Here is a 26,406-nt window from a genome sequence, read left to right as displayed (position 1 = left end):
ATGTAAAAGAGTTTATACGAACTTATGCAAAAAATGAATATAAAAACAAAGAAAATTTGATTTTTTACATTCAGAGGTCTATTATTTTTTGTATTAGTTAAAATTATTTGAGTTTATTTTTTGACTCTACCATCTCAACTTTCAATTTATACCTTATAAATAACAAATAATTTAATTAACTAAGAAATATCAATATCAATATCAATTTAAGTGATAGTTAACAATGGCAGGCTATGTAAAATAAACTAGCAATAAACACAGGGGAAGGTGTTTAACAAACTTATAAATAATGTGAAATACTGACTTAAATTTATTTATAAGTAAGTTTTAATTTGTGTAGATAATCTATAATTTTAACTTGAAATATGTCAATTGAAACATAAAAATATTTGCTACTGTTTTTTACAGAATTTTTTAAGAAAAGTACTGACTTTCAGTCTCATGGTGGGATTAGGGAGGTGAAATTGAATTTTCTTTATATTATGAGATAGGAGGAGTACGAAAATACCATTCCCTTAAAATGTAACTTAAGTTATAAGGAACTATATTTATTGTGTAACGAAACTAACTGCATCACCAATTTTAGTTAAGGTTTTTGTACTCTTTTCATTGCTGTAGTAAATATACAATTTATTTGATCGGGGTAATGTAATGCAAAATACCTTATGTTACACAGAAAAGAACAGACTGATGTAATGTACTAAGAATCTATATATAAAGTAAAAGTTAATGTCTAATATAATGTTACTCTCTCTTTTCCTGTTTAGCCTCCGGTAACTAACGTTAAGATAATTCTTCAGAGGATGAATGAGGATGATATGTAATGAGTGTAAATGAAGTGTAGTCTTGTACATTCTAAGTTCGACCATTCATGAGATGTGTGGTTAATTGAAACCCAACCACCAAAGAACACCGGTATCCACAATCTAGTATTCAAATCCGTGTAAAAATATCTGGCTTTACTAGGAACTCTCGACTTCCAAATCAGCTGATTTGGGAAGACGCATTCACCACTAAACCAACCTGGTGGGTAATGTAATGTTACTGAGAATTCTTTTTATATATATGAAATATTAAATAAATTTATAAAATTAAAAATAAAATATTAATCATATTTGATTTAAATGAAATAAATTCCATTTTTCAAATTCAAATTTTTTTTTAATATCTCTATGTTGAAATGTGTATATAAGCTAACCCAAATTTCTGACATGAAATTGCAAAACATATCACACTGTGTGTTTTATATGAAAATTAATTAATTGTTATTTTCTGGAAAATTTTTATCATAAAAATTACAGTTTAATATAATCAGAAAAATAAGGTTAACAATAACCAATTACAATTTTGTATTGCATAACAATTATACCCTCCTCTATGAATCATGAAACCTTGCCGTTGGTGAGGGGGCTTGAGTGCTCAGGGATACAGAGTAGCTGGACCGAAGGTGCAACCATATCGGAGAGGTATCTGTTGAGAGCCAGACTAAGGAATGATTCCTGAAAGAGGGCAGCAGCTCTTTCAGTAGTTGTTAGGGGCGTGAGTCAGGACGACTTAAACGGCCGTATCAACATCACTCAGTCCTCTGAGTACTGCGCAGCTGAAAGCAATGGAAAACTACAGCTGCTTTTTTTCCAAGAAAATGTGGCTCTCTGCATTTTCACATACCAATAATGGAGGCGCCTTCCTTGGTAAAATATTCCGGAGGTAAAATAGTCCCCCGTTCGGATCTCCGGGTGGGGACTACTAAGGAAGGGGTCACCAGAAAAGTAAAAAATAACATTCTACGAGTCGGAGCGTGGAATGTTAGAAGCTTAAAAAAGGTTGGTAGGCTAGAAAATTTAAAAAAGGAAATGGGTAGGACAAATGTGGATATAGTAGGAATTAGTGAGGTTCGGTGGGAAGAGGAAGGCGACTTTTGGTCAGGTGATTTTAGAGTAATTAACTCAGCGTCAAATAATGGGCAGGCAGGAGTAGGTTTCGTGATGAACAAGAAGATAGGGAGGAGAGTGGAGTATTTCAAAACGCATAGCGATAGAATCATTGTAATAAGGATAAAATCAAAACCTAAACCGACAACGATTGTTAACGTCTATATGCCTACAAGCGCCCATGATGATGATGAGGTAGAGGGTGTATACGAAGAGATTGATGAAGCAATTAAACACGTAAAAGGAGATGAAAATTTAATAATAGTTGGAGATTGGAATGCAAGCATTGGAGAAGGCAAGGAAGGAAATATAGTGGGTGAATACGGGCTGGGGAAAAGGAATGAAAGAGGGGACCGACTTATAGAGTTTTGCACGAAGTATAATTTAGTAATTGCCAACACCCAATTTAAAAATCATAATAGAAGAATATACACTTGGAAAAAGCCAGGCGATACTGCAAGGTATCAGATAGATTATATCATGGTTAAGCAAAGATTTAGAAATCAACTCGTTGACTGCAAAACTTACCCTGGAGCAGACATTGATAGCGACCATAATTTGGTGATAATGAAATGTAGATTGGGGTTTAAAAACCTGAAGAAAAGATGTCAGATGAATCGGTGGAATTTAGAGAAGCTTGAGGAAGAGGAGGTAAAGAAGATTTTTGAGGAGGACATCGCAAGAGGTCTGAGTAAAAAAGATAAGGTAGAAAATGTAGAAGAAGAATGGGAGAATGTTAAAAAGGAAATTCTTAAATCAGCAGAAGCAAACTTAGGCAGAATAAAGAGAACTGGTAGAAAACCTTGGGTTTCAGACGATATATTGCAGCTGATGGATGAACGTAGAAAATATAAGAATGCTAGTGATGAAGAAAGTAAAAGGAACTATCGGCAATTAAGAAATGCTATAAACAGGAAGTGCAAACTGGCGAAAGAAGAGTGGATTAAAGAAAAGTGTTCAGAAGTGGAAAGAGAAATGAACATTGGTAAAATAGACGGAGCATACAGGAAAGTTAAGGAAAATTTTGGGGTACATAAATTAAAATCTAATAATGTGTTAAACAAAGATGGTACACCAATATATAATACGAAAGGTAAAGTCGATAGATGGGTGGAATATATTGAAGAGTTATACGGAGGAAATGAATTAGAAAATGGTGTTATAGAGGAAGAAGAGGAAGTTGAGGAGGATGAAATGGAAGAAACAATACTGAGATCTGAATTTAAGAGAGCATTAAAAGATTTAAATGGCAGAAAAGCTCCTGGAATAGACGGAATACCTGTAGAATTACTGCGCAGTGCAGGTGAGGAAGCGATTGATAGATTATACAAACTGGTGTGTAATATTTATGAAAATGGGGAATTTCCATCAGACTTCAAAAAAAGTGTTATAGTTATGATACCAAAGAAAGCAGGGGCAGATAAATGTGAAGAATACAGAACAATTAGTTTAACTAGTCATGCATCAAAAATCTTAACTAGAATTTTATACAGAAGAATTGAGAGGAGAGTGGAAGAAGTATTAGGAGAAGACCAATTTGGTTTCAGGAAAAGTATAGGGACAAGGGAAGCAATTTTAGGCCTCAGATTAATAGTAGAAGGAAGATTAAAGAAAAACAAACCAACATACTTGGCGTTTATAGACCTAGAAAAGGCTTTCGATAACGTAGACTGGAATAAAATGTTCAGCATTTTAAAAAAATTAGGGTTCAAATACAGAGATAGAAGAACAATTGCTAACATGTACAGGAACCAAACAGCAACAATAACAATTGAAGAACATAAGAAAGAAGCCCTAATAAGAAAGGGAGTCCGACAAGGATGTTCCCTATCGCCGTTACTTTTTAATCTTTACATGGAACTAGCAGTTAATGATGTTAAAGAACAATTTAGATTCGGAGTAACAGTACAAGGTGAAAAGATAAAGATGCTACGATTTGCTGATGATATAGTAATTCTAGCCGAGAGTAAAAAGGATTTAGAAGAAACAATGAACGGTATAGATGAAGTCCTACGCAAAAACTATCGCATGAAAATAAACAAGAACAAAACAAAAGTAATGAAATGTAGTAGAAATAACAAAGATGGACCACTGAATGTGAAAATAGGAGGAGAAAAGATTATGGAGGTAGAAGAATTTTGTTATTTGGGAAGTAAAATTACTAAAGATGGACGAAGCAGGAGCGATATAAAATGCCGAATAGCACAAGCTAAACGAGCCTTCAGTAAGAAATATAATTTGTTTACATCAAAAATGAATTTAAATGTCAGGCAAAGATTTTTGAAAGTGTATGTTTGGAGTGTCGCTTTATATGGAAGTGAAACTTGGACAATCGGAGTATCTGAGAAAAAAAGATTAGAAGCTTTTGAAATGTGGTGCTATAGGAGAATGTTAAAAATCAGATGGGTGGATAAAGTGACAAATGAAGAGGTATTGCGGCAAATAGGTGAAGAAAGTAGCATTTGGAAAAATATAGCTAAAAGAAGAGACAGACTTATAGGCCACATACTAAGGCATCCTGGAATAGTCGCTTTAATATTGGAAGGACAGGTAGAAGGGAAAAATTGTGTAGGCAGGCCACGTTTGGAGTATGTAAAACAAATTGTTGGGGATGTAGGATGTAGAGGGTATACTGAAATGAAACGACTAGCACTAGATAGGGAATCTTGGAGAGCTGCATCAAACCAGTCAAATGACTGAAGACAAAAAAAAAAAAAAAAAAAAAACAATTATACAATACAAGCCAGATCCCACTGAATCAAAATATATGTACATATAAAAAAATCCCTAGAACTGAAGAGTCAAAAATTTCTCTATGTACCAACTGTCCTAGTTCAGCAAACTTCCAAAAATCAAACATTTATTGAGAAAGTGTTCATACTTCGTTAAACTTCCATTAACAATTAACTGATCCTTAAATTTTACATGGTAAAAACGTCTGCAGTGAATTACTAGGCCTTAAGTGTTGTTAAATCTCAGGATCGCTGATAACCAATGTTAATCTACGATTGATTGGGATCTAAATAATTAATTTTTACAACATTAAACTCGATACATGAGTTTTTAACTGGTTTAGAGACTTGTTAAAAACACTAACTGGCTATGCAGTTTGTTTCATGATGCCACTTCACTCTGTGATATTAACAATTTTTCCCTCTGTATATTTTCAAGTATGAAGAGGACTACAATTTCCCAATTTTTTGAACAAAACAACCAATCCTCACAACTAAAAACACTAAGTAATGAAATGTATATTTGATGTCCAACGTAATTTACAACTAACTTAACTAAACAATTTTATTTCATATGTAAAACTTACAGTGAAACGATTCCGACAAGACGTGTGGAAGAGATACCAAAAATAATGTTAAAAATGTGCCAATGACATTCATGGAATTCATGTTGAAAATATTACTTTCTGCACTTTTTATAACAGTAAAATCTTCCTAGACAAAAAGGTTATGACTGAATGATTTTAATACAAAATATTAATCTTACTGTCGTCGACCTTTATACACACTGGCATAGAAGGTGACACAAACAATAATAAAACGAAGCGAACTTTCAATACTAATATGTTACAGATAACAAAAATGCACCACTGTGTAACAAAGAAAATCACTCAATCATTACTTATATTAGCAGCCATCGAACATTCTCAGATAACCTCAAAAACTAATTACGCACTTAACTAAGCGCATGCGCAAAGTAGATTTTAAACATTAGTATTGTAAGTGGGTATATTCAGGTTATAAGTATTGGCGTTTCGTGTTGCTGAAACGTCTTTGATCTGAAAGAATTATCCGTTTCAACCTAGCGTACTTTTTTCATATTTTCTAATTACTTCTTAAAGCAGGTAAATTACAATTGTAATTTAAAACATTAATTTGTAATTTTAATTAAAAATTGTAAAGGTTAGGAAAACTATTTTATTTCTAACAAAGAACTTAAATATAATTAGTTTTTATCTATTCTACCCCTACATTAATGTATTCTCATTAGTAAGATATGTCCCTTAAAAGATTTTAATTACTGTGTTTTATATATATATATATATATATATATACTTTTTTTTTATATTTGAGATCATTATTATTGTTAATAGTTCATTGTTTTACATTTGTTTAACGTTGTAATGTTATATTCGCTGAAGTTTTATGGTATCCATAAATACCTTCAAATAATATTTAGTTAGATATAATTGTATATATTTTGCTGTTTCTTGATGTCTTTGTTTGTAATCTGTACCTAAATAATAGAAGTTTCTCAGTTTTTAAAGGTTAACGATTTTTTACAATTATAAGAAAGTTGAGGGCTTTCTTAGAACTAAAAAGTAGGATTTAAAATTGAATTGAAAAGCTCTAGTATGAAAGTTGAACTCCTTTTTTTTAACTAGTTCATATTTTGTACAGTGTATTGAATTTATGATTCTTTATGTAGCCCAAAAAAAATTGAAATAGGATGAATCTATAACAAATTTCTATTGTTAAACATTAAAGTTGAAAATTTGACCTTATCAGTGCAGTGAAACTTTCCTAAAAATCGCATAATTCCATTTCTGTAAATATAATAGCACTAAAATGTGTGTGTTTGTGTATATGTGCTATAATACTGAAAGTATGAAACCCAGGAGAGTTTAGTCATCTTTATCATATGCTTACGGTATATGTTGTAATATCCATGCACAAGTGCTCTATGTACCGGTATCCACTTTTTAAAATGCATAAAAATGTTAGTTTTTGAAAGAAATTTTTACATAGTAAAAGTTACCAGATTAAAAACGATTTTCTAACTGGGTTTGGGCGTATAACTGTGTTTTTTAAAACCATTTATAAGAACCACATTTTTATCAGTTTGAAGATGTCTTACTACTGTACCTTAAAAGTACATAAACCTGTACTTTTTAATTTCTGTGAAAAATAAACTGCTAGCTTCCAAATTATTATGCGAGTGCTTATAAACTGTCTGGATTTCTAATCTATTTTAATTTAATTTTTGTTCTATTGTATTTTCTAAAAAGAAGATAGAATCCTCTTTAAATCACTTGTGTTTATTTTACCCAATCTCTAATGCATTGACTGCCATCTGATTTTTTCCGTCATTTCATTGTTATTTTTCTTAAAATCTTAAACACATATCTTAAAAATTATGCTACAGTGAATGAACTTTGCTAAGAAGCTATGTAAGTGTTGACTTTACATAGCATGACACCATTTTGTAGACACCCATAATTTTTCAATAGTTTGCGTATAGACATTATTTTAGAGATTAAAAAATTGTGATTAAGCTGAACATCTTGCCTTTTTAATCTCATTTGTTTTGTAGGCACTTCATGCAATAGAACAGATAGTCATTTTCAGATGAATGCATTTATAATTATAAACATTAAATGAGAAACAACTGATCACATATTTTCATAAGGAAGTGAATGCTTTCTGTCAAATACAAATACTGTCATATAACAGTTGGATATATTTTTCTCTGTAAATCCACTATTGTGGAGAATACCCTTCTAATCACATCATTTCATGAAAATGAGTTCACATCCCTCCCAAGTACAGAAATTGAGTAGCCATTGTAAACAGAATTCTTGAATTACATGTCCTCATATTTTCATTATTACTACATGTTTGCTTGTACTTCTTGTAATATAAAGCATCATTTCATGCCTTTTTGCACACATATGCTTAATAGGAAAATATTATGCTTGAAGAAGTTTCACTGCCAACTTCATTTGTCATTAGCAAGTACCAGATTCAAATTTTAAAGAATAATACATCGAAAATAAAGGGTATAGTGAACGTAGCAAACCAATAGATATACAATAAGTGCATTTAACAGCCATACTCATATGAACAAAACCAGGATGTAATAATGATTATACTATCCAGTGGCAAAAAATAATCACTGGCATAAAATACATAGATGAGATTTATTTATAAAGTGATGCATCTTTTATATAGCTTTCTATTTCTTTATGTTTTACAGAAAACATCTAAACTTGCTGGATCATTATTGTTTTGACTTCTAATTTATTATTAAATTAATTCCCCTCACCTCTCTCTGTTTGTAACCTATGTAATATTGTTTTTTTTTTGTAAAAGATTGACAGAAATAATTTGTATAAACTGTAATGCTTTATAGTAATAAAACATTAATTATAGGAATTGAATAGAGGTATTTGTTACAAAAAAAGTATTTTTAAAATAAATCTGTAAACAGGATCCAGACAGACTGTTAGACATCAGGCGTGATTTTGTTGTGAATTCTATTGTGTACCTTCTATATAATGAATTAAAAATTGAGTTTATTGAGAATCCAATTAACACTCGTTTTAAAAGTACTAAGTTACCTAAATACATGTTAACAATTGAACAAAGAAGCTGTCTACTACTCCAGAACTATTTTAATGAATTGCCAAATGAATTTAAGGATCTTGATGTTAATAAAAAAATGTTAAAACAAAAATTGAAAGCGCAAATCAAAAAGATTAATATTGTATAGAGGACTTATGATTTATCTTCTACGAATGTATTTTATATTTTTTTGTTTGTCATGATCATTTTACTTACTAAAACATTATTTTTTTTAAATTTTAAAGTATAATTTATTTATGTACAGTTTTAATTGAGTGACGTATATTTCACAGTTTGTGTAAAATATATAATTTTTTTAATTATTGGACCAACATATGTACGGGTATGTATGCCTCTATAGATCTTTTTTGTATATGTAAATGCTTAAAGGAATTTTCTAATAAATAAATATGTCTTAAGACTGACAAATATAGATAGAAATTTGTGCAGATTCATGCGGAGATGAAAAAATGCAGGTGATTCTTGAGATATCCAGATTTAGTTTTCTGATGTAGGGATGTATTAAAGATAAAAATTGAAGAGAAAGATTAAGATAAAAGTAGATAATTGAGGTTGTTAAATGTAGTAATTATATATTGAGGGTAAAAGATCAGTATAGAAGAGAAAAGTAAGAATAGAATCAATCCTGCCAGCTTAATCATGATAAAAAAAAATTTAAGTAGCAAAATTTTGTTGAAAAAGTTGATTTTATTAGTAAAATAAGAAGATTATTTTATTACTTAATATAATTAAGTTATAAGGCATACTTACAAAGTATATTAAAAAATTCATATAGTTCTAGATTTTTCAAATAAATTTGTACTAATCAAATATTCTGCCTTTGTATAACTTGAGCTGACTTAATTTGATTTCATAAATAACAGCTCATTTGTGATCTTGTGTTTGTTTTCATTATACATTTGTGGTGTTCCATTCACTTGGATAAATACTATTGCTATTATACATGAATGAATTAAGTTATTGTTATTATTTCTTTCATAAAATTGTAGAATATTATTTCTTAAATAAAGTATGTGAGCTTTAGTCGCCTTATTTTTCTAGATAGATATGATAGCTGCATTTGAAATGTTAAATGTAAATGAACTTTCCACTTTCCAAATTAATCCTAAGTTGCTGGTTTTAACTGGAAAGTATCTTTAAAATATGAGTTTTCTCGATATAAAGATAAAGTGTTGTCTTTCTGTTAGGGTGATAGATAGAAACAAACATTCAAAATATATTATTATTTCAATATTGTTGAGAAATGTTAATAACATTTGGGGTTGGTCTGAATGGCCACTCCACACAGTGATGAAATGGTAACATGTTTATGTTATTCATAAAATTTGTTTTAAAAATTTAATTTAAAAGTATCACCTTTAGCTTGTTAATTTAAGTATTGTTATTTTAAAATCATCACATAGTGACAAAGTGAATGGATAACATTATTGCAACTTCTGGAAACTTAAATGTGTGTGGAATACATCTTCACCTCATTACAGCACTAGAGGTGTAAGGAAAGAGTCTTATCAAGATTTATAAAAAAAATGTTTTAAATAATACCATACTAGACATCCTTAAAAAGAAACTTACAATTTTTGAGTCCATTATAGATGTTTCCAGAATGATATGAAATATCAGCTGTAATGATATGGATAAATTATATTTTTAAATTCAAAATAATTTTTTTCTATGGTAAGAATTGTCAATGTATATAGTGGAGTGGTAGCATCTCAGCTTTTTATTCAGAAATCCCCTGAATTGAATCCCTGTCAGGTGTGGAATTTTTTCATAGCCCACAAAATTCCATTTTCCTTATCCCATGTCCAAGCCTGTAGCTTATGTGGAGCTATCATCAAGCAAAGAAAAATTATATATATATATATATATATATATACTAGAATAACAACCATTTGACAGAGACACAGCGTTTCTTAGTTTTTTTAAATTAATAGTTGCACTGTGTTGAGTAATTCACTGAAACACTCCGTTAAGGAGAGTGTTTCGTTAAAATCTATATGAAATTATGTTTTCATTAAAATCATTTGCATCTAACTTTGAGACTGAGACTGAAGTGAAGTTTAAAATCATTAATGTAGTTTAGCTTCTGGAATATTTTTAGTTTAGCATGATGAACTTTCATTCATATGGCTAACAACTGAAAAATGTATCAAAATTGTGGTATGGAGTCTCACCTCCACTCTGTTGCACTTGACAGGTTGATTGGTTGGACCAGTCTCAAGTTGGGTAGTGAGTCGACTCACCTACAATCTGTCAGGTCCCAACAGATTAGTTTATTGGACCAACTATGTTAGTGTGTTTTAAATCTTCATTTTCTTGCAGTGTAATGAACTTCTGTTAAAGAATGATTTATTTTTCAGACACAATGAGGTGCTTAGCCATTTTGTTTGGTATTCTTGGACTAGTTGCAGTTGCATATCCTGCAAATGATGAATGTTATTCAAATATTGATAACTTGTGTAAAAGTACAACAGAAGGTAGATTTCAATTTTTTTCTATAAGTATATATTTTTGTGATAATTGTTAATTTATTTAATGAATTGAGATTAATTGTGAAAAATATGTTGCTTTGTTATACATTAATCTGTGTCGTATCTTTAAATACAGTAAGCAGTCTTGTAGAAAAAAAAATGGCACTATTAGATGGTATAAGATTAATAGAAATGAGTGCTGTTGCCTAACTATGTTTACTGCAGATTGGAGATATAGTATGTGGACTACCATCAGGTTTTATTATTACTTTACTAGCAGTACCATGTATAAAATGTTTCTTGCTTTTACTTGTTGAAAAGTCAATGTTGTTCTGTTTAGTCTCTTCAGAATATTTTATTTAACAGAATTTAAAGGATAAATTTCTCCATATTTCTATCAAGCTCCAAAAATTTCTTGCACAGTTTTATCAGGAGGCGTAGTAATTTGTTGATATCTTTGTTTGTACCATTGTAATTTCAGTTTTCATATATAGTTATCAAATTATTTATGTAATTGGGTACGGAATTATGTAAAAAATAAGATGATGGGTGTACTTATAAAATGGCATTTTATAAGTGTGCATGATTTTATTGAATGTTTTATTAAAAAATGCCTTCCAGGTTATTGAAATCATCCAAGCGATAACATTTAAGGAAGATGTCCCTTATGTTGCACCCCAGTTAAAATAAATAAAAGTTAAAAATTTAGAAAAATATGTTTCCTTTGTCAAATGAGTGCAAGTAATGCAATTATGGTCAGTGTTATAATAAGTGTAGAAGAAGCAAAAAAATTGAACAAATTTCACTTTCTAATGATACAGTGTCAAGGTGAATTGATCGAATATGCCTGCTGATATTTGTGATCAGATAATTCAGCAAGTGAGTTCAAATGAATTTTTTAATATTTAATTTGATAAATTAACAGATTCGGCAAACATTTCTCAGTTCTTATGATTTGTGAGATATGAATGTGGTAGCGATAGATCAGTCAAAGAAAGTATGTTGTTTTGCAAAACAATACCTGGTCATGAAACAGGACAATGTCTTTTTGATGTTTTTTATTAATCTAATAAAAACTATAACATAGATTATACAAAATGATGTACTGCAGTATGCAGTGATTATGCAAGGTTGATAACAGGAAAGAACAGTGAATTTCTGAAAAAATTAAAAGGTAGTCTTATACCAAGGGTGGAATGAATACACTACTTTCTTCAGAGACATGCTCTTGCCATAAAAAATATGCTGGAAAATCTCAAACAAATTCTTTCTAGAGCTATAAAAATGGTTAATTTTATTAAAAGTCAACTATTACAGCATAGGTTGTTTGCTAAACTATGCAATAAATGGGTAAAAAAATAGATCTCTTCCATACAGATGGTTATCACAGGAGAAAGTGTTAATTGGGTTATTGAAATTGTGAGATCAATTAATGATAAACAAATGTCATTCCCAATGTTGTTATAAAATAATGCCTATATGTTGCTGTTGGCTTAGCTGAGCTGATGCATTTTCACATTTAAACGACTTGAATGAGTTTACAAGGACATGATACAAACATTTTATTAATGGCAGAATAAGTTTATATCTTCTTTAAGAAGCTTGATATTTGGATTATTTGACTTCAAAGCAAAAATTCTGTTGTTTCCACTCACTCCCAATTGTATTGAAAAAATTTAGATGAAGACACTATTATTCATCGCAGTTTGCATAGCTTGAAGATGCAGTTCTGTAAGCCAAAAATTCATTTGGGCACAGTATTTCTCAAAAAATAAGAATGATTTCTTGAAGAGATAGGTATTGAATCCATTTAGTGAAAATGTTTTTGCAGCTGTTAAATTCCCAGTTGACATTCATGACCAGCTCATCGAACTGCTAATAAAATGTTATAATTACACTTCACATGTTTTATATGAAACTTTTTTAGAGGCAAGTAAAGCTTTTTCACTCACAGATAAAGTTTTTTTTAGAAATGATCTTTGCTTTTCATATGATTTTAATTTGAATTTAAAGAACTCTCAGGGGTGTGTTAATGTACTCACTATGAAGTGTTTCCAAATGCTGTTTAAGTTTATTAGGTTTCATGCTGTCCATTGCCAAAATTTTTGACCAAATGACTCGCAGGGGCCTTTCTTCTTCATTTACTTCAATACTGGTAAACTCAAAATATAAGTAATCTTTGAGAATATTTTCTTGATTTTTTTTTTTTTTTTGGAACCACGCTCATCTGTGCATTTATTGATGCTTCACTATTGTTTAATGCTCGCTTATGCCCACTTAAGAATTTATCCATGATTCTGTATAAATATAATGATGCTGATATATACTATGATTATCTAATACAGTGAATTGCAATTGACACACAAATTAAAACATACACATTCATGATAGATTCAATAGTGATAGGATTGATTCAACTTAGACTGGAATTGAACAAGGTACAGCATTTATATATTTTTGAACAGACGGTCGTGCAGACGTTTCAGTATGTTTGAGAAAATCGGAACTTGTAGTGAAGCCGCGAGAATGTCCGATATGGTGGATTTAAGACAAAGAGCATTGATTCTGGTTTTGTCAAAGCAGCAAATTGGTGTTGCCAAATAACAATAAATTTACTTATTCTTGGTAATTTTTAAGGTTTATAATCAAGGCTGTAGTGTAACTTTAGCGTCAAAAACCTCAAAATACATTATTATTATGTATATTGTTATTGTATGAGAGTGAGGTGCGATGAAAATTATAATTGAAAATTGGGTCACAAATACTGAAAACTTGAGAAACGCTGATGTATGGAGAAACTTTTAAATAAAAAACAATTGCAACCATCTCATTAATTTGTTTTCTTTACATGCGTACTTATAAATTTAAGTAGAATGTTTATAATAAATGATTTCATTTTCTCATAAAATGATTTCATTATCGTTCAGTAGTAAAACTTTTGGCTAAATTTGCAACCTCCAGGTTGTGAAATGCTGCTGTATAAAGATCTTACATCAGCTGTTTCCATATTTGATATTGAAGGATTTGTTTTTTAACCTCTTAAACTTCAAAACCCCCACATGAAGAATTATGATGCAGTTAAATCCAGGACCTTGATGACCAATTAGTCACCATTGCCTGAAATTATATGACCTGGAAACACGTTTCTTTAAATATTTATTGAAGTTCACACTGTGTCATTCAATCCTATTCTTTTGGAATTTTTTCCGTCAGTATTGCAATCCTAAATGGTGTAATTCAGCAAAAAATGTTTCTGCATGTCAACATAACTTACAGATGCAATCATTGTATTGATTTTTATTGTTACCACTAATTTTATCTCCATTAAGATTAATATTACCACTATTTATCTCCATCTGATTCTATTCCATGGCTTTCTTTTCATTTCATCATAACCACTTTTATGTCTATTAGCTTCAGCCTCCTACTTCCTCTTCTTTTTTAATTTTCAATGGAGTCCTCATGAACTGTATTTATTTTTCCTTTTTCCTAATTATATTTCTGATCAAGTGTCCTTTCCTCCTTCGGATAGTTACCAGTATTGTCCTATCTTCATTTATTCTTAATACTCATATGTTACTTAATTGTTAATTTCCTTTTTCCCCAGTATCCCTGTTTCATTAGGAAAGAAACAATATGTGTGATATTTTATTAAAGGTGTAAAATAAGAAATGCTATGATGTAGAAAATAAAATAGTTGCAAGAAACTAGGTATATGAGATGTGTTCAAAAAGTAACTAAACTTTTTTAATTAAACAGCTATGAAAAATTTTATCGACATGTGGTTGGTACTACTAAAGGGAAACCTCCTTTTTTTCTTTTTTTTTTGTTTAACCTCCGGGACCACCGTTAGGTATTACTTCAGAGGATGAGATGAGTGACAATCTTTATAGCATGTGAAAATGCCATGCCATGCAAATGGGATTCGAACCTGGGACCTCCGTATGAAAGGCCAAGACACTACCACTTGTGCCACGGAGGCTGGCACTAAAGGGAAACCTAACACATTATATGTGTTAAGAGCTTCTTTGTTTGGTGTTGCTATTTGTATGCTGTGATCATTTAACTGAGTCCATTTTGCAATTTTCACAATGAATGATTTACACAAGAAGTATATTAACTCAACATTCTCTTTAAAATTTAGAAAAATTGACAGAAATATACAGATATTTAATGAAAGCTTACAGTAATGATTGTTTTAGGTTGTACTTAATATTATGAATGATTTTCTGATTTAAAAATTAATATAAATCAGTTGCAAAACATTCTAAAAACATAATAGCAGGTGCTAAAATACAATTTTACCATCGTAATATCAAAAATTCTAGTTCAGTTTCTGCATCGATAGAGAAAAGTGTAGCAAAACAAAAATAAATGTATGAAATTTGATCAAATTATGACTTTTGACAATAAAGGTGTCATTCTATCTTAAATTTTTGCCGGAATAACTAACTTTTTAAAAATTTCTTGCTAGAAGTTTTAGAAAAATGTTAAAAAGTTTTCAGCAGGTAGACCCAAAATTTGGTGCTCTAAACCACGGCATACGCTTACATGCTGTGTAGTTAATCTGTAAGTTTTGTTAAAAATAAAATGGATGATTCTCCTTTTGTAGCCCCCCATACTCCCGACCAGAATCAGCAAATTTTTTTTGTTTCCTAAAATCAGTGTTTGAAGACTACAAATTTGGCACAATTGAGAAGATTAAAAAATTTGCACAAGGTTTTGAAAGCAATTCTAACCAAAGCTTTTTATAACTGCTTCTTGAATGAAATCACTGTTGGAAAAGGTATTTTGGAGAACTAACTAAAGATGATAAAGAGCAATAGCTCTCAGATAGGCCATAAAAATGTATAGAATAAACCACTCATTTTTTAACAGATCTCACAGCATTAGGAAAAATAACTAACATTGGAAAAAGGAAACCTAAAAGCATTAGTGTCAAGTCTAAATGAAAAACCATGATTAGAGGTAAAAAAAGAACTGAAAGTAGCAAGTATACCGAGAAGAATTGTGCAGAAGGAAGAAACTAGCTGACTGGATCAAAGGAAAGAGAAATTTTTGTTAAAAAGAGACTACACTAAGAACAGTTTTTGATGGGAGATTTAAATAAGAATGAGGCAAATGGTATATGATCACTATTTCTATGCTGTTCTGGTAAATAGGTATGGCATAACCTACACAAGTAAGGATTCAAAATATGTAAAACTGGAAAATGACCTTATATTTCTGTAAAAATAATTGCAATCCCAAAAAATGTAGAAGCAGATAATTTTTTAATTTATGTTTTAATAATATTATAATATTTTATAATAATATATTTTTATTATAATAATAGTTGAAAAATAGGTAAAAGGTATACTAAATTCGGGTTCAACAGAGTACAAGGTATGATGGAAATAATTTTAACATTCAGTTTGATCTTTGAAACTAGGAGGAGAGCTGTAGCTAAATGTATGCTGTTAATTGAATTTTAGAATGAATTTCATAGTTTTGATTACAATAAAATTTGTAAAAGAATCCACATTCTTTTAAATTCCCATTTTAGTGTATTTCAATCCCATAATTGCTCTTTATAATTCTTATTAAAGTGAGGTTCCTATAAAAAGAGAAAAAGACCAAGAGGAAGTAATCATATAGATCTGTTGAGTACCAATTGCTTATCAGCATATATACTGAAGAGACAGTAATCGATTTGAGGACAAGTAACAGTCCTTACAGGAAAAATAAAAATTTATCAATTTTTGACTATGAAAATAAAATTATGTATGCAAGAACAATATAAATTTATCTGGTAGGACAGTTATAATAAGCAAACAATTCTTTATTGTTTGTTTGAAGCTTTATCCATAATTTAAGAATTTCTTTAATGTAATTGCTAGTAACCTGTGGCACAGAGTTACTTAATCATCAGAATTGCAATGATTATGTAATAGAATTGTAATATAAATTGTATTTAATCATAGCCTTTTTCTTCTTTTATAAAGTTTACTTCTTCCTTTAACTTTTATTATGGAACGATTAATTTTAAATACTCTTTAAAAATAAAATTCCTCTACATTTTCTCGTTCTCCATTGTATAAGATTAGTCTCCTTTTTTTATTTATCTAATTATTTTCTGTAAAGATTCTTTTTTTTGTTTATTTAACATGTAATGTTCATTTTTTCTATATTTTCCCATGATTTCACTTGTAAAATTTTCTCTTCTTTGTATTTTTGGTTTGCTTATCAGTATTTTTCCATTAATGAATATTATAAGTTTGAATATTGGTGTGGTATACTTTGTTTAAAATCGATAAAATATTTTCATATGACTATTATTTTAATGGTAAGTGAAAGTTTTAAAAACTTGCCTGATCTTGATGTAGGTTTAAATCAAGCTTCTTTAGTGTGATCAAGCTTAATTTTATTGCTAGTTCAAATTCTGGAAAAGTTTTTATAACTTCAACAACAAATTAAATTGCATTGTAGCCAGTTTCAAAAACTTTCAGTTGAAAAAATTTTTATTTTAAAATACATTCTAGAAACTTTTTTTGCTTGAAATGATCTATTTTCATTTTCTTATTTCATCTATCCATTATTCATACTAAATAGTTGCATCAATAGTTTGCTGAGTTCTCTTACATAATCTCTATATATTATTTTTTATAATATTTTATCCATTTGGATTATATTGCAATTTATTCGTTTATGTTTTTGTTATTTATTTTTATTGTATTTCATTATATATATATATATTTTTTTTATTGATTTTGCTTATGTTTTTCTTCCCTAGAAATAAAAGTCACACTTATATTAGTGTTTTTTTTTTTAATATTTTTCTGCAGATGTGTCGCAAATAAAATTCAGCTGTAATGCTCGGTACTCAGGATCTCATATTGCATTGAAAGGCTTACAAAAATATGTATTGCAACATATTTCACATAGTTATAAATATCTGTTGTTGGTATGTTAAATACTTATTTTTATGATATTTCTTATCAATTGTGTTAATCAGCATTAAATTTCCTGCATGAGTATTAAATTACGGAAGTTGTGTTTGTTAATCTTTGTGTATTCATGTTTTATCTGTTAGCTGTTTATGAATAATGTGCTTAGAAGTTATAAATTAATAAAAGAATAGATTCTTTTCTCTATTATATTATCATTTCAAGATTAATTTAACGCAGTGAATAATCAAATAAGTTGTAGACTTTTTTGTTATTAACTTTGACCTTTGTATTATTGAATATAAAATAAGGTCATTTTATTCATGTTTGCAAGAGTCTACATTAAACCTATTGTTTCAGTACTTATAATTTTACATTTGTTAGTAGATTACTTGATTCAGATATATATACTTTATTATAATTAGTATAGTTAGATATATAGTTTTTAAAAGTATACAAATTAACAATATCGCTTTAAAAATATCAGGGTCATTCAAATATAAACCAGAATTTCTTTACATAGCTTTATTGATGTTAGATTAAATTACTTTATTTTTCTGCATAGGTTTCTTCAACCGAAATACATTTTCTCCAACAGATAGGTAGCTTCCTGATCCCTCCATAAAAAAAAAAACAAGATGACTGCCTCAAAACTAATTGCTCACGTAATGCTTGACTACATAATCGTCTTCAAATCTTTCACCTTCTAAAGCTTCTTTCAGCAAACCAAACATGTGGAAATCACATGGTGACAAAGTCCAGACTGTATAGTGGGTGTTCAAAAGATCAAAAGGTGCCCAATGAATTTTAGCGAGTTTGAGCTACTATATGTGGCCATGCATTGCCTTGGAGAAGGAGAATGTTGCGGTTCGTTGCTAGCATCATTTGTTGCAGGAAGCAGCCTTGACGTTATCCAACAATTGGCAGTTGTATGCCACATCTACCATCCTTCATTCATGAAGAAGTCAATTTCTTGATTTCTTCAAGCACACACCACATTTTGAGTCCCAAAACAAAGTTGCCAGAACTTTTACAGCTGATAAGCATTTCTTGGCCTTGATCAGTTGCCCCCTTCCCACTTACCCACTCCTCAATACATGTTCTCTTGCTTTCTTCCTTAAAGCAAATCAGAAGTCGCTGATAGAGGTCTTTCTGGACATTTCTTTATGTCTCAATGAGAAGACTGTGGAACCCACCTTGCTGACACTTTGCTGTACCTAAGAATGTCTCATAACATTATGCACACTTCCAACACTTATATCCATCTCTGATGCAATTTCAGCGATGGTTATGTGGCAACCACCTTCCACATGATCACGAACAACCTGAATGTTGTCATCATTGTCACTGGTCCACAAAGGACATTCATAACTTTTGTTTTCCATTGCATCACAACCACTTCAAAATTTTTTGTTGCAATTAAACACTTGAGTTTTTGACAGGGTAGCATCTCCGAATTGTACTTGGAGTAGTGTCAAAATTTCAGAGGATTTGACACCTTAATTGGCAAGAAATCAGACTATAAATTTTTTGCACAACAGATGATGGTACCTCCTGCTCAGACATTCTGCTACTGACATGGGAACGTGATCTACAGGTGTGACTGGCCAGTTACTCCCCTCCACACATATCCAACTAACTACCCTTAGCACTCCATCTTATTCACTGTTCTTCCTCAGTCCGCATTGCAAATTTCTGTATTCAGTTAAAATACAGAAGTTTCTTTTAACTGATTTCTGTGAAACTGCTATTCGGCAGTTATATGAACTTGAAAAATAATTAACTGAGAATCAACTTCTTTCACAAGAAAAGATTATAAACCGACTTGTTATGGGTTCACCTCTTTTGCCTATTATGGCAGATATTTGTATGAACGAATTTGAAAACTCACTATTACTGAACATTTTCAACAATCATCAAATGCTTTTATGTAAAAGATACGTTGATGACATTATAATTATTTTTAACCAGACTATTGATGATGAAACAAATATAATTTTTAATAAATTTAACTCACTAAAACATAATATTAATTTTACAGTAAATCATGAAGTCGATGATAATATTAATTATTTAAATATGACTAAAAAAAATTTTAATGATAATATTTTAGAAATTGACATACATAGAAAACCAACTCAGCATAACATTATAATAATACATTCTGATTTGTCTCATTCTTGGAATAAAAAAATTGCAGCTTTTAATTCTTTGATTTTATAGAGCTATTAAATATATCAAATATAATTTGAAACTAAACTCTGAATTAAATATTATAAAAAACTTAGCAATATTAAATGATTACAGTGAAAAACTGATTAATAAATTATACTTAAAATCAAAAATAAAATATATATAAAAGATAACATAAAATTATTACATAATGATTCAGAAAAATCTTATGTAAAAATAGAACTCAACCTGCTTTATATAATAAATAACTTACTTTTATATAATAAATTAAAATTTGTATAATCTAAAAACATCATACATTACTAACAATAAAATAATAAATTTTATAAACCATAACAATCTTACTAAAATAATAAACTCCAAATATATAAATATCTTAGATAGAAAGTCAATTTAGATAAATCCAATTATGCTAAACACATTTTACAAAATAAATATAATTACAATAATTTTATTAAAATATTAGATTTCTCCAACGATTTCTATAAAACCAGCATTCTTGAAAAATTTTGTATTTATTATAATCAACAAACTAATCAAGTTGAAACTGATATTCTATTTAAACAAATAATTAATATTATCAAGTTGCCTAACTTGATTATCTCCATCCCACTATTTTTATTCATAATAACTGAAACACTCTTACTGAACTGACGTAATTATTTTTATACAATGAAAACTAGTTGTTATGCTTTTAATATTTTATATATTTAAATTATGTTTTAATTTCTACATTTTAAATTACAAAAACATTTTTCTCCTGAGGATGGTTGAATGACCAAAAGTGCTAGGGATGTAATATAAATTGTTAAGATTGATTTTTATATTATAACTATAAACTGTAAACAATTCAAAATTAATTATAATTACAGTTATCTATCATGTAACAGCCACGTATCCATGTCCATTCAGTGTACCGTATGTTTCCGCAGATAAGATGATACTTGAGTCATAAAAAAGGCCCCCAAAATCTAGGGTCATCTTATAGGACAGATACAAAAAAAATTAGATTGAAATTTATATAAATTGAAACACATGACACAACCTACAATGTAACAATGCTAAAGGAGGCTTTTCATTTATGCGTGCAACCATTGACTGCAACTGATTTTGAAAATTATTACAACTTATTGAAAAATCTATCCAAATTATTTAAATATGCTATATGATAACACATTACATTGTAATAGTAAAAAAATATTAAAACAAAATAAATATTAAAAGTTATGTTTATTGAGCTACTGCGGAAAAAACAGACAAATCATAATTATTTACTAGTACAGAGTAGGGTGTGTCCACAAAATAGAATAGCTCATACGACGCTTTTTTGAATAGTCAAGGTCCTGAATACCTGAATGCCTGAATCAGTGCAAATAGGACATAATTCCATATATGCTATACAGTAATATCCAGATGATCGCCGATCTAAACTAAATACATATGCTATTGATAGTTTGGGGGTCATCTTATGGGACAGATATATGCTAAAACTATAAAACTTTGATGAAAATTTATACCTCATCTTATCTGAAGGTCGTCTTATATAGTAATTTATTGTATTGGTGAAATTTAAATATTTTTTTAAACAACAAAATTAAGCCTTAATCCTAAAGTTATTTTCCATCCTCTGCATCCTTATTCGCTTTTAAAATTCTTATATATCAGCTGTTAAGCTATTATAACATGTGTTTTCAATTTAACAAATGATATTGAGAGATTGCACACATTAAATTCTTACCAATACAACTTATAACATAGTAGTACTATGTCACTATTTACAAAATTACTTAATTATACGTTACAAATAATAATTTTGATTTTACTATGAAATTTACAAAAACTGATGAAAATTAATAAAAAATTAACATGTAAATATGCCAGTGAGATAACAATTACAAAATCAAGAATTAGCTTCATACAAATATTATTTACTTCTACTATTGACGAAAGGAAACTTTTATTTTCTTTTACTGTCTCCTGGAATCATCAGGTATTACTTGATGATGAATGAGGATAATGTGTATGAATGCAGTAGTCTTGTGCAGTCTCAGGTCGACCATTTCTGAGATATGTGGTTAATTGAAACCCAACCACCAATGAACACTGGTGTCCATGATCTAGTATTCAAATCCGTATAAAAGTAACTATCTTTACTGGGATTTGAACTTTGGAACTCTCGACTTCAAATCATCTGAAATCATCTGATTTGCGAAGATGCATTCACCACTAGATCAAACCGGTGGGTTTACTAAAGGATACTAGCTTACACTTTTATCACTGATTAGTGTCACCTTTTCTCCTGTTCATGACACACTCACCAAAAAGTTACTCGTACTTAACCTTAGATAAGAACAATGTCCCAAAACAGAATATTCTTCATTTATATACTCGACTGTAACCATACGCACTTATAATGTTGTCGTACGCTCTGAATTTTATTTCTCACTTCAAAATGTTTGCAAACCCATGGTAATATTTATACATCCTGGCCTAGTGTTTAACCTGTCATAACAGCAGCCAATCCTAATTTTTTTCATTCAAGCATAAAGGTTTCTATTATCCAAACCTTCTACAATATTCTGGAAATTGATATTTACATACTTACATCATATTTAGATATGATGTCACAGTGTGTGACCATAATATGATTTAATTTTTTATCTAGTATTGTTTATTTATAGCTTACAAATTACATTAACAAAGTTAAACAATAAAAAATGAGCTAACAAAATACAATATAGAAGCTAACTATATGTTGAAAAATGAAGAAGATTCCTTTAATTGAAATTTAAATTTTTTTCAAAAATGGTGGGTGATAGAAAGATTCTGAGTTCATATTTGTTTTCAGTGTCGAGAAACATATTAAAATCATGTATCACATGTTAGGAAACAAAAATTATGTTTATCAGTGTAATTTATGTTTCTCAATATACTTCTAAATACATTGTTCCTTAAGTATTGATTACCTAGACTGAAAGTTTAGAATACTTATTAATGGTGTGATTGAATATTGTGATTTAAAACTTTTCATGTTAGTCAGCCATGCCAAAATATACACCCATGACTTTCCATTCCACCACTCCATTTTTGTTCATTTTTTAGCTATTCCATATACTTTCCATACTATTCCTTTCATCAGTTATTTAATGCATCCGCATCAGTATGTGTTATTTTTCACTAAATAATCATGAATTTATAATGAAGTGTGAGCTGGAGCATTGTCATGGTGTAAAATACAAGAATCTTTTGCCAACTCTTTGGTCAGTTTCTTTGGATAATATCATATAAATGGTATAAAATTGCTAAATAATACTGTTAATTGACCATACAACCTTGTGGTAAGAATTCATAATGGATGATGTCATTACAGTCAACAAACAGTAAGAAAAACTTTACTATTCAATTGAACTTTGTGTAATTTTTTCAGTCTTGGTTCTTCAGGAAGCTTCTACCAGGATGATTAGACAGTCATTTCAGTATCATAACCACGAACACGTACACCCATGTTTCATCTCCTGTTATGACAGATTGAGTGATACTGAGTTAGCAGCAGTTCTGTTAGTTAACACTAACAACTGTTTTGGAGAAAATTTTGCTGCTATTTATTTCATACTTAGAATGTCAGTCAAAATTGTTCCGCAAGAGTAATAAGAGATTCTCTTCTGTTCTACAATTTCTCTAATAGTGATTTGATGATCATTTATCACAATCCCCTTTTTTTTTACCAATGATATTTTCATTGCTTATTGATATGTTAGGATATCCAATCCTTTTTGTCACCTTACATATTTTCACAATTTTTTTGAAACTGTTTGTTCAATTCATAATCCTTAATGTTGTTATAACATCCTAACCAAAAGCTTTCTCCTATATCTTCACCACTTCAGTGCACTATTCCATTGTTGACACAAGATTTAATGTAAATCTTTTCAGTCTGTGTTGCGGCTAAAAATATTGATATACGTTATAAACATTACTAATGTATATATTATATTATACATTTTAGACACAGTTGTGTCTACTGAAATGAACATTACTGTAATATAACAGGACTGGCTATCTCCATTCTCTGTTATAACTAAGGATTATTTCTTACTTCCTGTCTTCTAACACAGCCTATGCAAACAAGACTACAATACCAGGATGGTTATATACACAAGATTATATCCATCCTGCTTACATATATGCAAAACAATTTTGATTCATTTATCTTTATCCGTATTTTTTTTTAGTGGATTTCCAAAAAATTTTGAAATCACTCCTGTACCCAGTAATGCTTATTTGAATCTTTTAAACCTTTTATTTGAATTAAAAATCAAATTTTAGAGTGAAGTAAATAAAATCAGTGAAATAGCTAGCACATGATTTAGCTTTGCTTAAGTTTTTTTTTTTATTTTAAAAGTTTTAATTTTTAATTATTCAGTTTGTTTTAATTACATTTTTACATTTTAATTTTGACTTTGTTAATTTCAATTAATTGATCTTTGTAATTTTATACAAATTTATATTTTAAATTTCTGTATTTTGTTTTTATCTCTTGTAGGGATTATAATTTTAAACTTTTAATTTAAATAAAAGGTCTTAAATTTTTGTATGGTTTAAAAGTATGATAAGTTAAATTTAATTTAAAAATTGTTAAAAATTTTAATTAGTTTAAAAATATTTTTAAAGTAATAAGTGAATGGGCTGTATGTTGTTATAAATTGCAGTTTTTTGATAGTTTAGTAATGTGTATATATATATATATATATATATATATATATATATATATATAATGTATGCAGCGAATCAAATTTGTGAAAGAGTTTCTCATATGTAATGAAATAATAGGATGACTAAGTCATACTATTTCAGTTGTTCTGTTCTTAGGGTTGATCTATTAAATATAAATTAATTTGAATTGTACAGAGGAGTATGGTTATTAAAAGAATTGCTTTTAAAAAAATAATGTATATGTAAGGGAATCCCAATTTAAGTGATTGGTATTTTCATATTTCTCATATCTCAAAATGTGAAGAAAATTCATTTTCTTCTCCCATTCCCACCATGCCGAAAGCAATACCACACTTTCTGCTAAAGGTCAGAAAAAAGCTAGCTTTGCTATATTACTTTTGTTTTGCGGTAATCCAAAATTTGATAGTATGAAGGAAAGTTTTTGGTGTCTAAAAGATATCAGTTATCAAGCTTTAATCATTTTGAACGCATGGTACTAACATAAACATGAAATACAAAAAAAACCACTGAAAGCAATATTCGTTTCAAAAATCATTATAGCAGTGCAGCATCCTTTCTTTCTTAACTCAAACTGGAAAACCACCCTTCTGATGCACTTACTGCGACAGAGTTTATTTTTTAATACCTTGGATTTCTTTGTTAAAAAAGTCTTAGACATATAATTTTTTCTGTTCTTTAAAAAATTTATTTTTATAAAACATGCTTAAAATTCAATATATGTGTTCTTAATAGCTATTACTTTTGCTTATTGTAAGTGTACTTTATTTTGTAAAAAAATGTTAATGTTTGGTAATTATATTGCAGGCAACTGTTTTCAATAGTTATACGAAAAACAGACCTGGTTTTGAAAAATTTTATCGTAAGTTATCTGATGACACATGGGAAGATTCCATAGAGATAATCAAATACATCACAAAACGTGGTCATTCTATGGATTTCAGTGTTGATAGTTATCCTGTATATGTAAAGGTAAGTAAAGTACTATAAAACTCTTTTTAACATTACTCATTTTAACAATTTTTCATATATAAAAACATTTTTCCCTCTCCTCCCACAAAATCTGTAACAATATTGTTACACTTGTTATAGTATCATTTCTGCATATAATATAATTTTTAATTATATTAATTTTCTAATTCATTAAATAAATATGAACAAGAACATTTTTGTTCCACTGTTATCTATAATGGAGTGGTACCGTCTTGTCCTTTCATCCAGAGGTCCCGGGTTCAAATCTTGGACAGGCATGTCAATTTCATATGCTACAAAGATTCCATTTCCACAACATAAATTTCAAGCTTATGTGGTGAAATCATCAAGCCAAAGAAAAATTATTTTATGATTTCTGAATTTGCAAACCTAACCTGCAATTATGATTATAATTAGTGTGACTTAACAAAATCATTTTTGTTGAATATGATATAACTTTAATTAGCTAGTTAACATAAAAAATACAAAATTATTATTCTTATAAATTTGTTTCCTTTTTAAAAGAAACTCTTAACTTTAACATTTTACGGAGTTGATTTTTATATGTTAAATTTTGATTGATAAAATAGCAACTTTCTTAAAGTATAGACTTTCTATTTTTATAAAGTATAATGAAAAGTCCTTGAAAGATTTGAACATCATTCAGAATATCATATAATTTTATGACTTGAGCTATCTCTGGTAAAAACAATAATCTAGATATATAAAAGGTGTATATTTGGCGAGAAAATATCATACATCAATGTAAATGTTACTGAAGTATATAGATTGCTAAATGGGGTTT

The 26,406-nt window shown here is 29.2% G+C and overlaps 2 protein-coding genes across 2 annotated transcripts in view; one reads left to right on the top strand and one right to left on the bottom strand.

Annotated features, from left to right (window-relative positions):
- Nucleotides 1-5,605, bottom strand: part of Fer1HCH (ferritin 1 heavy chain) — a 50,543-nt gene extending 44,938 nt beyond the window's left edge. Inside the window, exon 1 of the mRNA XM_075367347.1 lies at nt 5,251-5,605. Within this exon, the coding sequence (XP_075223462.1) occupies nt 5,251-5,332 (82 nt within the window). The 5' untranslated portion in view covers nt 5,333-5,605. The remainder of the gene's footprint in view (nt 1-5,250) is intronic.
- A 3,002-nt stretch (nt 5,606-8,607) lies between these two features.
- The window catches only part of Fer2LCH (ferritin 2 light chain), a 29,920-nt gene continuing 12,121 nt past the window's right edge, over nt 8,608-26,406 (top strand). The window contains exons 1-4 of the mRNA XM_075367346.1: nt 8,608-8,630; nt 10,669-10,785; nt 17,604-17,722; nt 25,437-25,601. Coding sequence (XP_075223461.1) covers nt 10,674-10,785; nt 17,604-17,722; nt 25,437-25,601 — 396 coding nt within the window. The 5' untranslated portion in view covers nt 8,608-8,630; nt 10,669-10,673. The remainder of the gene's footprint in view (nt 8,631-10,668; nt 10,786-17,603; nt 17,723-25,436; nt 25,602-26,406) is intronic.

This window comes from Lycorma delicatula, chromosome 5 (genome assembly GCF_047948215.1).
Source record: "Lycorma delicatula isolate Av1 chromosome 5, ASM4794821v1, whole genome shotgun sequence".
Taxonomy (NCBI): domain Eukaryota; kingdom Metazoa; phylum Arthropoda; class Insecta; order Hemiptera; family Fulgoridae; genus Lycorma; species Lycorma delicatula.
This window is presented reverse-complemented; position numbering and strand designations above follow the sequence as displayed.